The following is a 14471-nucleotide window of genomic DNA, read 5'->3' on the forward strand; positions in this document are numbered from 1 at the left end:
AATGCTTCCTCAGACATTTCATCTACACCCAATGCTACAACCAGATTAACAAATAACAGGATAATTACCATCTGGAAATGTTAAAACTGAGGCCTGAACATGTAAAAACTAAGATACACTGCTGACTTTATATAACAGAACATAAGACTTAGTGTTAATACTTATGTTGTTGTATAGTTAATTTACGTCAACAACTTGCACAACAGAAGAAACCTAAAAGCACACGATATCTCATCTCCTCACATTTATATACTCATTTACAATTCACTAAGCACTTTAAATTCCACTAGTTAATTCTCAACACTAATCTGTAAAGTGGGCAGTAGGTAGGGCAGATATTATTATTAACCCTATTTTAGAACTGAGGAAACAGATTAAATGACTTGCTCAAAGTTGAACCCAGCCAGTATGCAGTTTAATCAAGAGTCTTCTGATTAAAGTGCTATTTCATGCAATGCCCCCAGTGGCACTTGCATATCAAGATCATTTAGGTAAATAAAATTATTACTCTAAAAGTAAATTTGATAAAACAGGTACATCAATAAAATTTAGCAAGTAATTCCTTTTATATTTCTTTATGCCACACTGCACTTTTAGTACTAAGCTGTTTTGACTATCAGTACTAAAATTCATCTGAGAAGGTTTAATACTAATCTCAATTTTATATTAATTATAGCTTTGTATGAAATACATCTCTTATTTTCTGTGTTCCACTGATATACAAAAACGTATCAATGTTAAATTAAATTAGGTATTTTAAAGTGGATTTCTGAATGCGACAACTATTCACTAGTATTTTAACTCTGTCTAAACCTGACCTATGAGCTAGGCCTGGCCAGACAGCTAAACAAAATGAAACATTAGCATTTGGTCTCACTTTTATCAGCAAGAGTAACTTACTTCACTTAAATGCTATGAAAAATTTGCTATCAGAGGTGCAAATGTACCAAAGAACTTGTGACTACCACACCTCCTCTGTCACTTTAACTCAAAAGAAGGTGACTCACATTTTATAGTCTTCCCTGTAAAATTATCATCAAATAAGAAGACAGAGTGAGACAAATTAGTTTAACCTCAAACAAGCTAGAAAGTGACATCCCAGATACTGAAAAAAGTTTAGCTAATATTTTATGTAGCATTTGAAGGGTATATGAGGAAAAATATATAGCATGTCCCCTTCTTTCAAAATGTTTCCTCTCACCCTATCTTGTATATTACACAAAAATTCCACTTTGGTGATGTTAAGTGGATCAGAGAGCCTAGGGAAGGTAGGCTAAAATGCACACAAGGACCAAGTGACATGTGACAAAAGCATGCTGTTTAGGAATTTTCTCCTTTTTGCTGAATAAAAAACCTCTCATTTCAAAATGTATCTTGTAAACCAAAAACTACAAAGCTAAAAAAGGCATAAAATAAAGCTCTAACCTTGAGAGAGAGTAGAGTTAAGAAACTGACAGTACAAGAAAGGCGAAAAGCAGAGTGCTGCAGAATGGAAAAAATAGTCCAAACTAGAAAAAACACAGAAAGGAAAGCAACATTCAAAAAAGGATTAGTCAAAGCTGCAAAAAATGCAGTACTAAAAAAAACAGATTAAAGAGAAAAGAGGTTATTTGAAAGATAAAACAATGCAAGTTTTCATTTTTAAAGTTAAAATTTTGGGTTAATAGATAAGACAGCAGTGATAAATTCCCATTTCCATGAATAATGCTGGTGTCTGACATAAATAGACAAATGTATCTATGATCTAGTGAATGAACTTCAGACAACTGTATACCTCATGCAACTTCAAGCATCTACTAACATAGAGACTTCAATGAACAAACTTAATTTGCTCCAGAAATTTCTGTCGTATCTGTAATTTGTGTTGGTAGGCAACTGAATAGGTTATAAAATGAAGAAGGCGAAATAAAAAAACAGTCTGCATAGGTGAAAGAAAGCATGAAACAACACAGTATTCCATAACTGAGGTACAGTTATACAGCAAAGAGCAAAAATGCAAATTCAGTAACCTTTATCTTTCTGGGTGGCATCACTTTTCCACAACTTAAGGGACCCATGTCCATAAGGAATCAAAAAATTCACAAAATGCCCCCCCAATAACTCACAAAGCAGAAAATATTTATTTTATTACAAATAAGGACAAAAACTACTGTAAGTAACTCTCCATACCTGAGTTATAAATTCCATTTAGTTTACTTAAAAAATCCAATTTTCTTTCTTTCTTTCTTTAAGAGATAGGGTCTTGCTCTGTTGCAAGACCCTGGGTTCAAGTGATCCTCCTGCCTCAGCCTCCCAAGTAGCTAGAACTACAGGTACGTGCCAATGCACTTGGCTAATTTTTTTGTTTTTGTAGAAACAGGGTCTTGCTATGTTGCCCATGCTGTTCTGGAACTCCTGGCCTCAAGTGATGCTCCCACCTTGGACTCACAAAATATTGTAATTACAGGTGTCAGCCACTGTGCTCAGTCCCAATTTGATTTTTGTTAAGCTTTTTAAAATGGGATTTTTAAGAACCATGTGACAAAATTAATCCAAAACCCAAAATATTCTATGATATTTTAAAGAGCCCTCCTCATACCACACATTTGACAACTCTTATTACTGTGTAACAACCCTGAAAAATCGCCATAGCCATGGTTACTTTATAGGCCGTAAGAAATTTAAAAATACAAAGTATTTATTTTTAAAGGCAAATAGCCACTATGGTATGCAAGTCCTTTCAAAGGTCTACTAAAGGCCAAGATATTGTAAATGCATCATACTAGGAAGGGTTTCTACATGAGAGAAAAATCAAGGCATGACTAAAACAATGAAGTTTTGAAAATTCTCACTGCTGTCCAGAAACCAAAACTAGGTAAAACCCACTTCTAGCTGTTCAAATATGAAATTCAGCAGTACACTCAGGAATAAAAGGTCATCTATGGCAAAAACCACACAGATATATCCTCAACATAATGTTTTCCTTGGAGGCTTTTTTGATGTAAAATTGACACCAAGCAACCATCATATGCAAGATTCTGTTTTCAAATCTGTATCATTTTATGTAAGAGTGAATCATCAAGTAAAACACAATAATTTAATTTTTATAGCTTTCCTTTTATAATCTATTCATAAAACTTAATTCACAAATCCAGCAAAGGAAAAATAAGTCCACATTTTTCCAATTTTAACATTGGAAATATAGTTGTCATGTTTAATGAATGGCGTAAACAAGCTACTGGCCAAGGATGTTATACAAGGCACTCCAACATATTTATAGGCACAAACTAAACCACAAACAGTATACTGTTCTGCTCTTAGCCAGATACATTTTCTCTTCTATTCCATCCAAACTGAATCTGTAATTTGACATAGTATTTGTTCCTTTGAAATTAATGCATTCAGGTTTTCTTTTAAGCTTTCTTACCTTTTGTAAACTGGCCCTGTCTGATGGTGGAATCATTTCAGGAGTAAGAACGTGAGGAGGATCAATGCCCTTGATTAACTTCTGACTGATTAAGTGAAAAGCCAAGGCAAATTGATCCTTTGAAAGTTTCCCACAGTCCTTTGTGTCGCATAATGACCTGCACAAATAAACAAAATAAACGGTATATAAGTGCCACAACTGCAAAAAGTCCAGAGAGAAAGTACCGCTATGCAGCTTTTTAAAAACAATGTGGTGAATTAAAAAAGACAGTCACACCAACTTGCAAGTTATTAAAAACTCACTCAACTGTTCGAAGAGGTAGATCAGCTAAGATGGTAAAAAGAGAATGTTCACTCTGGTGCTGAGCAAGAGCCTCTAATCTGGGTTTACACTTTGTGTTTTCTTACCAATTTTCAGAACCACTATACAGTAAAAGTTGTGGTGGGCCAAAGAATTCTAACATTCCTTACTCCCAACACATTTTTAACATTAAAAGATATTAAAGATAAAACCTAAGTCTCAACAAATTTGATTCACTGGTGGCATTAGAAGGATTCTAAAACAAGCACAATTTTCATGTTGCTATGCCTCCTGCAACTCTTGGAGTAGGAGGATACAAGGATCACCAAGCCAAAGCAGAATGAACAGCTGCAAATGGAAATCACATGTGAGGAAAAGGCAGCAATCTGGAAAGCTTTACACAATCACTTGAAGAGAAACAGTAAATGTTTTACTCTATTTTCTTTTTCTGTAAGTAAAAAAAAGTTCAGCTTTCTGAAATCCTGATCTGTTTAACTCATTGAAGGCCAGTAGGGTCTGATGAAAAGACTACATACTTAAAAAGACTATGTGTCACATAGATCTTAAATTCCAGCTTTTCTACTTATTTCTTCTTGTAACCTTGGCTAAATTTTTTTAACCTCTCCAAACCTTAGTTTCCTCACCTATAAAGTGGAGATGATAACACTCATCTTGTAAAATTACTATCAGAATTAAAGACAGGATATATAAAAAGTTTGGGCACAACATCAAGCCAGTGACAGCTGCCATTTATTGAGTATAGTGCCTACCCTAGGCACTCAATAGTGGTAGCTACTACTAATTATGCATATTTAATCTTTCCCAGTCTTGGGTTCTTGTTTCTTTTTTTTTTTTTTTTTTTTTGAGACGGAGTCTTGCTCTGTCGCCCAGGCTGGAGTGCAGTGGCCGGATCTCACTGCAAGCTCCGCCTCCCGGGTTTACGCCATTCTCCTGCCTCAGCCTCCCGAGTAGCTGGGACTACAGGCGCCCGCCACCTCGCCCGGCTAGTTTTTTGTACTTTTTTTGGTAGGGACGGGGTTTCACCGTGTTAGCCAGGATGGTCTCGATCTCCTGACCTCGTGATCCGCCCGTCTCGGCCTCCCAAAGTGCTGGGATTACAGGCTTGAGCCACCGCGCCCGGCCTCTTGTTTCTTTTAAGGCAGATCTACTTACTGTCTGCCTCCGTTCTTTTCTAAGTTTCTCTTTACAACAATGTAGTTCAACTTTTGAGGTTTCTGCCTCTTGAAAACCTGAAGATAACCTCTTGGTATCGTTAGGTGGATGGCAGCAGACACATTATAAAGCATTTTCATATACATTATCTCATTTTCTGTGAAATTCATTAAAGACACTAGGGTTTGTCTTTTTCAAGGACCAAGTATGTTATTCCTATGTGAAGGCATGAAAGTATACATATACACTATAAAATTATGCAGGTATGCCTTGAAGATACTGTTTTTTACATTGTTTAAATTTCATATATCTGGATTCTCTGAAAATTTTAAGTTTAATTGATATAAACAGAAGCTGGATTTTAACATTCTAGTAACAATTAACTGACACTGTCATTTTATTTTATTTTATTTTATTTTTGAGATGGAGTTTCACTCTTGTTGCCCAGGCTGGAGTGCAATGGCGTGATCTTGGCTCACTGCAACCTCCACCTCCCAGGTTCAAGCAATTCTCCTGCCTCACCGTCCCTAGTGGCAACTACAGGTGCGCACCACCACGTCTGGCTAATTTCTTTTATTTTTAGTAGAGACAGCATTTCACCATGTTGGCCAGGCTGGTCTCAAACTCCTGATCTCAGGTGATCCACCTGCCTTGGCCTCCCAAAGTGTTGGGATTACAGGCGTTAGCCACCGCGCCCAGCCGATGCTGTCAATCTTATAAAGCTTCAGGTAACCCATTCTCAAGCTTTTGTCCATTAGCCAGAAGAATTCTTCAGATTCTGATTTTCTCTATAAAAATTCTGAAACAAAAACTGTCCTATTTACAAATGACTAAAAATCAAAATGCAGAAACTGGAATTGATACAAAACCATATTTTTAAAAAATCAAATCAAATAAAGTCTTACCATATATGGGCTAGTAAGGTAGAAGGTAAACCTGTTTTCAAGAAGATTTCACGGACCTCCAGTCCAGACACAAATCCGTCCATATCTTTATCAGTTTTCAGGAAGATTTCATCATATTTAGCTTTTTCTGCAGGGGATACAACCCACTGGGGGGTGGGGGGAGAAAAACAGTATTTCTGCCAAAATGAAACAAACTTTGAAGTGTCACTCTTTCAATCCATTACAGTATCCATCACAAATTCTGAACAATTCTACCCTACTAACTCAGAGCAACAATGTATCACTTCCATATGACATCTCAATCAAAACGCTGTGGTGAAGACAAAATAACAGAAGAAAATACAGGCCAATTAGGACTTATCTATAGGTGCACATTTCCACTTTCTATTAAGAAATGAGTAAATTCAAACATAGTTAACTCTTGACTTATGCCCACATTAATATAGGTAACTCAAAGTCTGTATAAACAAAATACTCAGATAATTCTCAATCTTTATTTTTTATAGTTTGACCCAGCAGTGTTAACCACAGCCAAACTGGCTGATTTGCCTACCCTGTCATTAATCTTCCTTTACTCAATCTGACAAGAGGCAGGCTGGGGGCAGAAAAAAAAAGCCTTGGACAACCCAGAATTCGATAATTTGATCCCAAAGAATCAAGAGTTAACTGAGATCAAACAAAAATAAAAACAACTATTAATTATGCCAGGGCAAACATGCCATGTTAGCATGGAGCATCTTCCATCTCTAACTTTAATTCCAGGGAGATCAAGATAAAGCCAATAAAACATTCATATGACCCAAGGCCAAATGTAGAAAGAATATGTCTTCTCTGGAGTATCACATTATGTAGGTTCAACTAGATGGTGCTCTAAAATTTTTATCCCTTTAATTGCTCTATCTTTGTCAAATAGTAAACTATTAAACGCCATGCACTTTGTTAAAAAAAAATCCTTTAACACTGATAAATCTATACCTGTCTTAATGGTGTTTTGGTAGGTAAAATGCCTACAGATGGTAAGGAGTGGTAAGATTCCTTGGTTGATGCTGAAGAGGGGATCAACCGCACAGAGCCTGATATACTGACCGTTTTTCTCTTAGATGGTGGCACCAAGGCTGGAGGCAAGGACATTGGCACAGGTTCTTTCTCCAGTGCACAGTATACCAAAAACATGGCCTTCAAAATAAATGAACCAGGGTCATATATATTAAAAGCACTTAATATTCACCCACTGAATTGATTATTGTTCAATGATAAATCATCTTTAGGCTCTCAAATCCTTTTTTAAGAAATTGGGCTGGGAGGGAAAGAAGAGAAAAATGAGGGAGGGATGAAAGAAAGGAGGGAGAAAAAGAAAAAAAATAAAAAGTAAGAAATATTTAGGAAGATACCCTTAGTAAAAATTGAGAGATGCACCCTTCAACTAAAGTTTTTGCAATGTCAAAGGCAAACAATAATTTGAGAAGACAACATCTGCAAAGAAAGAAGTACTCTCCCTAATATATAAAGAGCTTCTAAAAATTAACAGAAAAAAAAAAGTCCAACAGAAAAATGGAAAAAGAATTTGAAGAGATATTTTACAGACAAGCAAATCCCTTAAATGGTCCATTCTTTAACATACAAAAATATGCCCAATCTCAGATGAAAACTGTAAGTTAAAACTATATTGAAATACCATTTTCCACCTAATTGGCAAAAACTCCAAGTTTCATAACATACTTTTTTAGCTAAACTGTGGGGAAATTTTCTTACACTGCTGATGGGAGCTGAGGGGTAGCAGACTATGCTACCCCAAAACATTCCACTTTGGCATAAGGATTATTTTGAACTGACAGCAACTGAGAAGTAGTAGTATCAAAAAAAAAAAAAAAAGTTCTCTGCCCTCCCTCTCTATGCCTAAAAGCAGGATATAAATTTACAAAGGTGTCCCTCTTGCCCTCTCTACAAGGAAGGATAACAGTTCCTGCCCAAAATGACTTCAGACCCTTATCAGCCTAGAGGTGTCGCCAGAAGAATTATATAACAAACTTTACGCTGCTGGTGGGAATGTAAAGTAGTTCAGCCATTGTAGAAAACAGTGTGGCAATTTCTCAAAAAACTCAAGGCAGAATCACCAATGACTCAGCAATCCTATTATTGGGTATATACTGAAAGGAATATAAATTGTTTATCATAAAGCCATATGCACACATATGTTCATCACAGCACTATTCACAATAGCAAAGACATGGAGTCAACCTAAATGCCCATCAATGGTAGACTGGATTTAAAAAATGTGGTACATACACACCACGGAATACTACACAGCCATAAAAACAACAAGATCATGTCCTTTGTAGCAAAACAGATACAGCTGGAGGCCATTATCCTAAGCAAACTAACACAGGAACAGAAAAACAAATACCTGTTCTTGCTTCTAAGTGGGAGCTAAACATGGAGTAAATGTAGTCACAAAGAAGGGAACGACAGACACTGGGGCCAATGTGAGGGTGGAGGGAGGAAGAGGTTCAAAAAACTACCTATCATTTATTAACTGAATGACAAAATAATCTATACACCAAACCCCTGTGACATGCAATTTACCTATATAACAAACCTGTACATGTACCCCTGAACCTAAGAGTTAAAAAAATTCATTGTTCTTTGTTAAAGATGCTGTATTAGGCTAAGTTCTTTTCTTTTGCAGTAAAGAGTTTAATTGATGCAAAACTGGTCACACCACACAGAAGATAAGAGTTATTACTCAAATCAATCTCCCCAAGAATTTGGGAGCTAGGGTTTTTCAGACAGTTTGGGGAAGGGGTGGGGATGGCTGGGCAATGGGTGCTTGCTGCTGACTGGTTGAGGGTGCAATCATGGGGGTATGGGAAATGGTCCTCCTGTGCATAGAATGTCTTCTGGGTGGGACCACAGGAACAAGTCCAGGAGAGAGCCATGGTTAGACATGCAAAAAAGTCCAAGTGCAGGGCAGCTTGTCTTGATTCCAGGGTGTAGAAAAGGCATAAGGGAGGCTCCACTGAAGATTCAGTAGGAAAATTACATGGCCTCGCTGTGAGTGCCTGGCTGTGGCTGGATGTCAGAAGCTGCTCTTTTTCTCTTTCTCACTGGATCACTCGAGAGATGGTCAAGGAGGTATTCCTAATAGCTCAGAGTTTGGAGAGAATGTGTCCTGGTAGTTTTGGGCTTCAGCTAGCTGTGGTGGTGGGAGGATTGGGCACAACGTGGGACATAAGGCTCCCAACTGCTGCCCTGCAGGAGCCAGGGCACTCCTGGGCAGCTCCTAGAATGGAAAGGCCACGTTGGGGTGCTGTACTTTAGTCCGTTTTCGTATTGCTATAAATAAATACCCAAGGCTGGGTCATTTATAAGGAAAACAAGCTTAACTGGCTCACAGTTCTGCAGGGTGTACTAAGCATGGCTCCAGTATCTACCTCTGGTGAGGCCTCAGGGAGCATCCAATCATGGCAGAAGGCAAAGGCGGTACAGACGTGTCACATGGCAAGAGCAGGAGCAAGAGCAAGCCTGAGTTGTAAGACACCTATTAGACAGTTAACTCTTTTCCTGAGTTTCTTCCATGTATATATGAAATATATATGTTAATAAACTTCTGTTTTTCTCTTATCTTTTGTTACAGGGTTCTCAGTCAATAACTTAAAAGCATATAGGAAAAATTATTTTTCTTCCCCTAACATGCTCAAATTGGTACCACCCCTTTGAAGGGCAAACTGGCAACATCTACCATATTGCAAATGTATTTCCCCTTTGGCTCTGCAATCCCACATCTGGGTATCTATCCATATGAAATGCTGTATGAAAAAGATTATTAATTGCAGCACTGTTTGTATTAGCACCCAAATGCCCATCTACAAAACCTGGTTTAAAGAATTATGGTATACTTTATACTGGGAAGTTAAGGTAAAAAAATTATTTTTAAAAATGGTATATCCATATAATGAAATACTATAAAGCATTAAAAAAATCATAAAGAACATTGTGTGTCTTAACTGTGGTGGTGCCTTCAGGCATATAATTGCCAAAACTCATCAAATTATATACTTAAATTGGATGCAGTTTGTTGTTGGTAGCCTTAAATAATGTTAACCAGGAAAAAAAGAATCATGGGGCTCTCGTAGTGAAAAGGTATCCAAGATAAACTGTTAACTATGAAAAAGTATAGTGTTGAACAGTGTGTTTAGTGGGTTATCTTTTATGGTAAGGAGGAAATAATTAGTTATATTTGTTTATATTTGCATTAAGAAATTCTAAGATAGGCTGGGCGCAGTGGCTCATGCCTGTAATCCTGGCACTTTAGGAGGCTGAGGTGGGTGGATCACCTGAGGTCAGGAGTTTGAAACCAGCCTGGCCAACATAGTAAAACTCCATCTCTACTAAAAATGCAAAAAAATTAGCCAGGCGTGGCGCACATGCCTGTAATCCCAGCCACTTGGGAGGCTGCGGCAGGAGAACTGCTTGAACTTGGGATGTGGAGACTGCAGTGACCTCAGATGGTGCCACTGCACTCCAGGCTGGGCAATAGAGAGAGACTCCATCTCAAAAAAAAAAAAAAAAAAAAAAAAGGAAGAAATTCTAAGATAAATAAGAAATTAAGAAAATTGGTCGGAGAGCAGGGATAAATGGAGCAATTGAGAGCGAGGTAGAACTGACATTTTTTTCACTGCATCTCTTCTTATATTGATTCTTGAACCATGACAAATATTTTTAATACATAAAGCACTTGCACAAAATGGGAAAAATTTGCATACAGACTGTCCCAGAATATATCCTCTTCATTTTAAAGCATTCAAGGTACCTTCAAGACTTTCAGAGCATGAAAGTTCTCCATACCTATCTTTGAGCATATGAAATTACTCAAACTAACCTGGAACCTCTAGAAAGAGTCCAGCAACTACGAGAAGAAAGCTTGCGTGTTTCTTAAATTTTTCTTTTCTTTTCTTTTTGGTTGTTTTTTTTTTTTTTCGCCCAGTGCAGTGACACGATCTTGGCTCACTACAACCTCCGTCTCCTGGGCTCAAGCCTTCCTCCCACCTCAGCCTCCCAAGTAGCTGGGTCTACAGGCACATGCTACCAAATCCAGCTAATTTTTTTTTTTTTTTTTTTAAAGAGGAGAATTAGCCATGTTGCCCAGGCTGGTCTCCAACTTCTGAGCTCAAGCGATCTACCCACCCCAGCCTCCCAAAATGCTGGGATTACAGGTGTGAGCCACTGCACCTAGCCTCTTAATTTTTTTTCTTCCAGTGAAAATTACAATTTTTCCCAAGAGAAAATTTGCATATAATCATATATTAAGTTTTGTGGGGCTTTCACATCTATTTATATATTTATTTAATTTGTTTATTTTGTTTATTAATTTATTGACAAAGGCTCACTCTGTTGCCCAAGCTGGAATGCAGTGGCAAGAACACAGCTTGCTGTGGCCTCAACCTTCCAGGCTCAAGTGAGTCTCTCACCTCAGTTTCCCAAGTAGCTGTGACTACATGCGTATGTCACCATGCCTGGCTAATTTTTTTATGTTTTGCAGAGATGAGGGTCTCACTATGTTGCTCAGGTTGGTATCAAGCAACTCTGGGATCAAGTAAGCCACCACATCCAGCCTCTCAAATCAGTATTTATTGAGCACTCAATGCAACAACACTGATCACTGATTTCCAGGATTACTAATGTCATTTTACAAATCAAGACACTGAAGCTAAGATGCTAAGTAACTTGCCCAATATAATATTTTTAATAAGTGATACAGTGGGGTTCAAACCAAGATCTTCTGTCTACAAAGTTCTTGTTTTTTTCCAAATTTGATCAGCTTTATTAGCAGCATATATGTTAATATTCCAATACCATGCTGTCCTTTACAACTAATAAAACTAAACCTTAACCCACTGGTACCCAAATTTTAGAAGGCATCAGAATTACTTGGACAGCATGATAAAGCACAGATTTCTGGCCCCCGCACTCAGAATTTTCTAACCAGTAAGGTTGGGCCTGAGAATTTGCATTTTTAACAAGTTCTCAAGTGAAGCTGATGCTGTTTGTCCAGGAACCACACTTAACCATGACTTCTCCTCTCCCTTTTCACTAACCAGCCTGGAAGAATTCAATTTCAGTTTTAGAAACACACAAACTTTCTATTTCCAAAAGACTGAAACTCCAGAAAGAAAACAATCTGGCTAACACACACTTCCAACCAAATTCACAATATATGTACTGTGAAATTGTCAGAATGGCACTAAGAGAAGTGCCTAGTGTACACTCTAACAGTCAGCACTTCTCTTGCTGCAGATGGGAGTCATTTCCTGGAAAAGTGGACACTAGAAGCAAAAAAGCAACGTTAGCCATCTGTTGCCAACAGACAACACATTTTTATGAAAGTTAAAAATATATATTATTAATTTCACGTTGACTTAAAAATAGATTCCCTGGCAAAACTAAAGCCAAAAATTATACCGCCAAATAAAAGAGCAAAAGTGAACAGAATGCTTTTAATACTGCTGGGTTACTTGTTTTTCTTATTATATTGTACTTATTCCTATCAAAAGTATGCCACTGAAACAAAAGCAACTAAATCAAATGCACCATATTCACACACACACCAAAAAAATCTGGCTAGTAACTAGTTGTCAAACTGAAACATACTAGCAGGTGCATTTATACAGAAAGAGACACTCAAGGAAGAGGCATTTAGAATGTCTTTTCATTTCAGAGTAAAAGTATAAAAAATTTTATTAATAATAATAATAAAAGTATCAAATTCCTGAGACAGCAGGGAAAGAGGAGATTTAATTTTACTGTCGTAATCAGTTACTAACAGCTGCCCACTTACTCTGATATTTTTTCATTTTCCATGCTTTTAGGCAGTATTTCTGAAATTTTAGTCACCATCAGAATCACCTGGAGGGCTTTTAATTCTTGGGCAAAGCCCAAGGCTTTGGTGAAACCCCATCTCTACTAAAAATACAAAAATTAGCTGGGCATGGTGGCAGGCGCCTATAATCCCAGCTACTCTGGAGGCTGAGGCAGGAGAATTGCTTGAACCTAGTAGGTGGAGGTTGCAGTGAGTCAAGGTCTTGCCACCGCACTCCAGTCAGGGCGACAGAGTGATACTTTGTTTCAAAAAAAAAAAAAAAGTGAAAAGATCTCTCACTTTTACAACCCAACAGGAGGAAAAGATATGCAAAAGTTAATTTTAATACAATGTGATACATGCTAATACACACAGAAACAGCTCCTCTATACATCTCTAAGTGCCAAAAACTCCTCACATAATGAAGACCCAAACAAATGGTACTGACAAAAGCTTAAGCCACTTTCAGTCTAAGAACTTACCTCACAGAAAAATTTGAGGCTTAGTAAGAATGTAAAAACCAATAGATAGATATGCAGACAAATGGCAAAATAAAAAGGGCATGAGTCCACGCTTCCAGAGAATAGAGCAGGAAAAGGGAAAAAGTAACTTCATGGTGGTAAAATCTGGCAAACACTATCTTAAATAAGTGAAGGTTAACATCAACAGTGATGTCACATGGATATCATATACCCCTAATATAATGTGATGATGAAAGCATTACGCCTCCACGTTATTCTTTGCAAAAACTCATTTGCCCAGTCTAGTCATGAGAATAGCATCAGACAAACCTAAGTTGGGAGACATTCTGCGGGATATCTAGCCAGTATTCCTCAAAAATGTCAAGGTCATAAAAAGCAAGGCAAGACTGACAAACTCATATACCAGAGAGACTGAAAACATGACAACTAAAGGCAACGTGATACCCTAGACTGGATCCTGTGACAGAAAGGAAAAACTGGTGAAACCCAAATGAAGTCTGGAATTAATAATGCACCAATGTTGTTTTTTAGTTTTGACAGATGTACCATGGTAATGTAATATGTTAATAAGGGAAACAGTGAAGGGGAATGGAAAACTGTTCTCTGCAACTTTTCTATAAATCTAAAATCACTCCAAAATTTAAAGTTCATTAGGAAAAAAAAAAAAAAAAAGAACATGACTCTAGAAGGCTCAGGTTAGCCTGGGTTGTAAGCCAGTAACTGCTGTGCTTAGAGAAGCTAAATTATAGGATCTTGTCAAACTCTAAATATCTACAAAAAAGCATGAGCATAGGCTCATTCACCAAATATTAGATTCCTAGATTTACGGGCCTTCTCTTTAAAATTAAAAGCAGTAGTTTCAGCCCTAACAAAACAAAGAACTATTTTACAGAATAGGACTATACACTTGTAGAACTAACCCCACAAAGAGAATAAACTTTAACATAATTATCAGTCACTTCCCTTGGTTCACGGGAAGTAGCATAATTTTAGATACATTTCTAGTTTTCAAACCATAACAGAAAAATTTGGCCCTTTGGCTGGACATGGTGGCTCACGCCTGTAATCTCAGCATTTTGGGAGGCCAAGGCGGGTGGATTACCTGAGGTCAGGAGTTTGAGACTAGCCTGGCCAACATGGTGAAACCCCATCTCTACAAAAAATACAAAAATTAGCCAGGCATGGTGGTGGGCACCTGTAATCCCAGCTACTCAGGAGGCTGAGGCACAAGAACAGATTGAACCTGGGAGGTGGAAGTTGCAGTGAGCCGAAATCATACCACCATACTGCAGCCTGGGGGGAGGGGAGGGAGGGAGAGGGAGGGAGGGAGGGAGGGAGGGAAGGGAAGG

At 37.7% G+C, this 14471-nt stretch overlaps 1 protein-coding gene across 1 annotated transcript in view; it reads right to left on the reverse strand.

The window, feature by feature from the left end:
• Positions 1-14471, reverse strand: part of EPS15 (epidermal growth factor receptor pathway substrate 15) — a 162046-nt gene that overhangs the window by 75122 nt on the left and 72453 nt on the right. The window contains exons 9-11 of the mRNA XM_025397201.1: positions 6871-6960; positions 5785-5930; positions 3407-3563 (exon numbers count right to left, since the gene is read on the reverse strand). Of these exons, the coding sequence (XP_025252986.1) occupies positions 3407-3563; positions 5785-5930; positions 6871-6960 (393 nt within the window). The remainder of the gene's footprint in view (positions 1-3406; positions 3564-5784; positions 5931-6870; positions 6961-14471) is intronic.

The sequence above is a fragment of the Theropithecus gelada genome, chromosome 1 (genome assembly GCF_003255815.1).
Source record: "Theropithecus gelada isolate Dixy chromosome 1, Tgel_1.0, whole genome shotgun sequence".
In the NCBI taxonomy this organism is placed as follows: domain Eukaryota; kingdom Metazoa; phylum Chordata; class Mammalia; order Primates; family Cercopithecidae; genus Theropithecus; species Theropithecus gelada.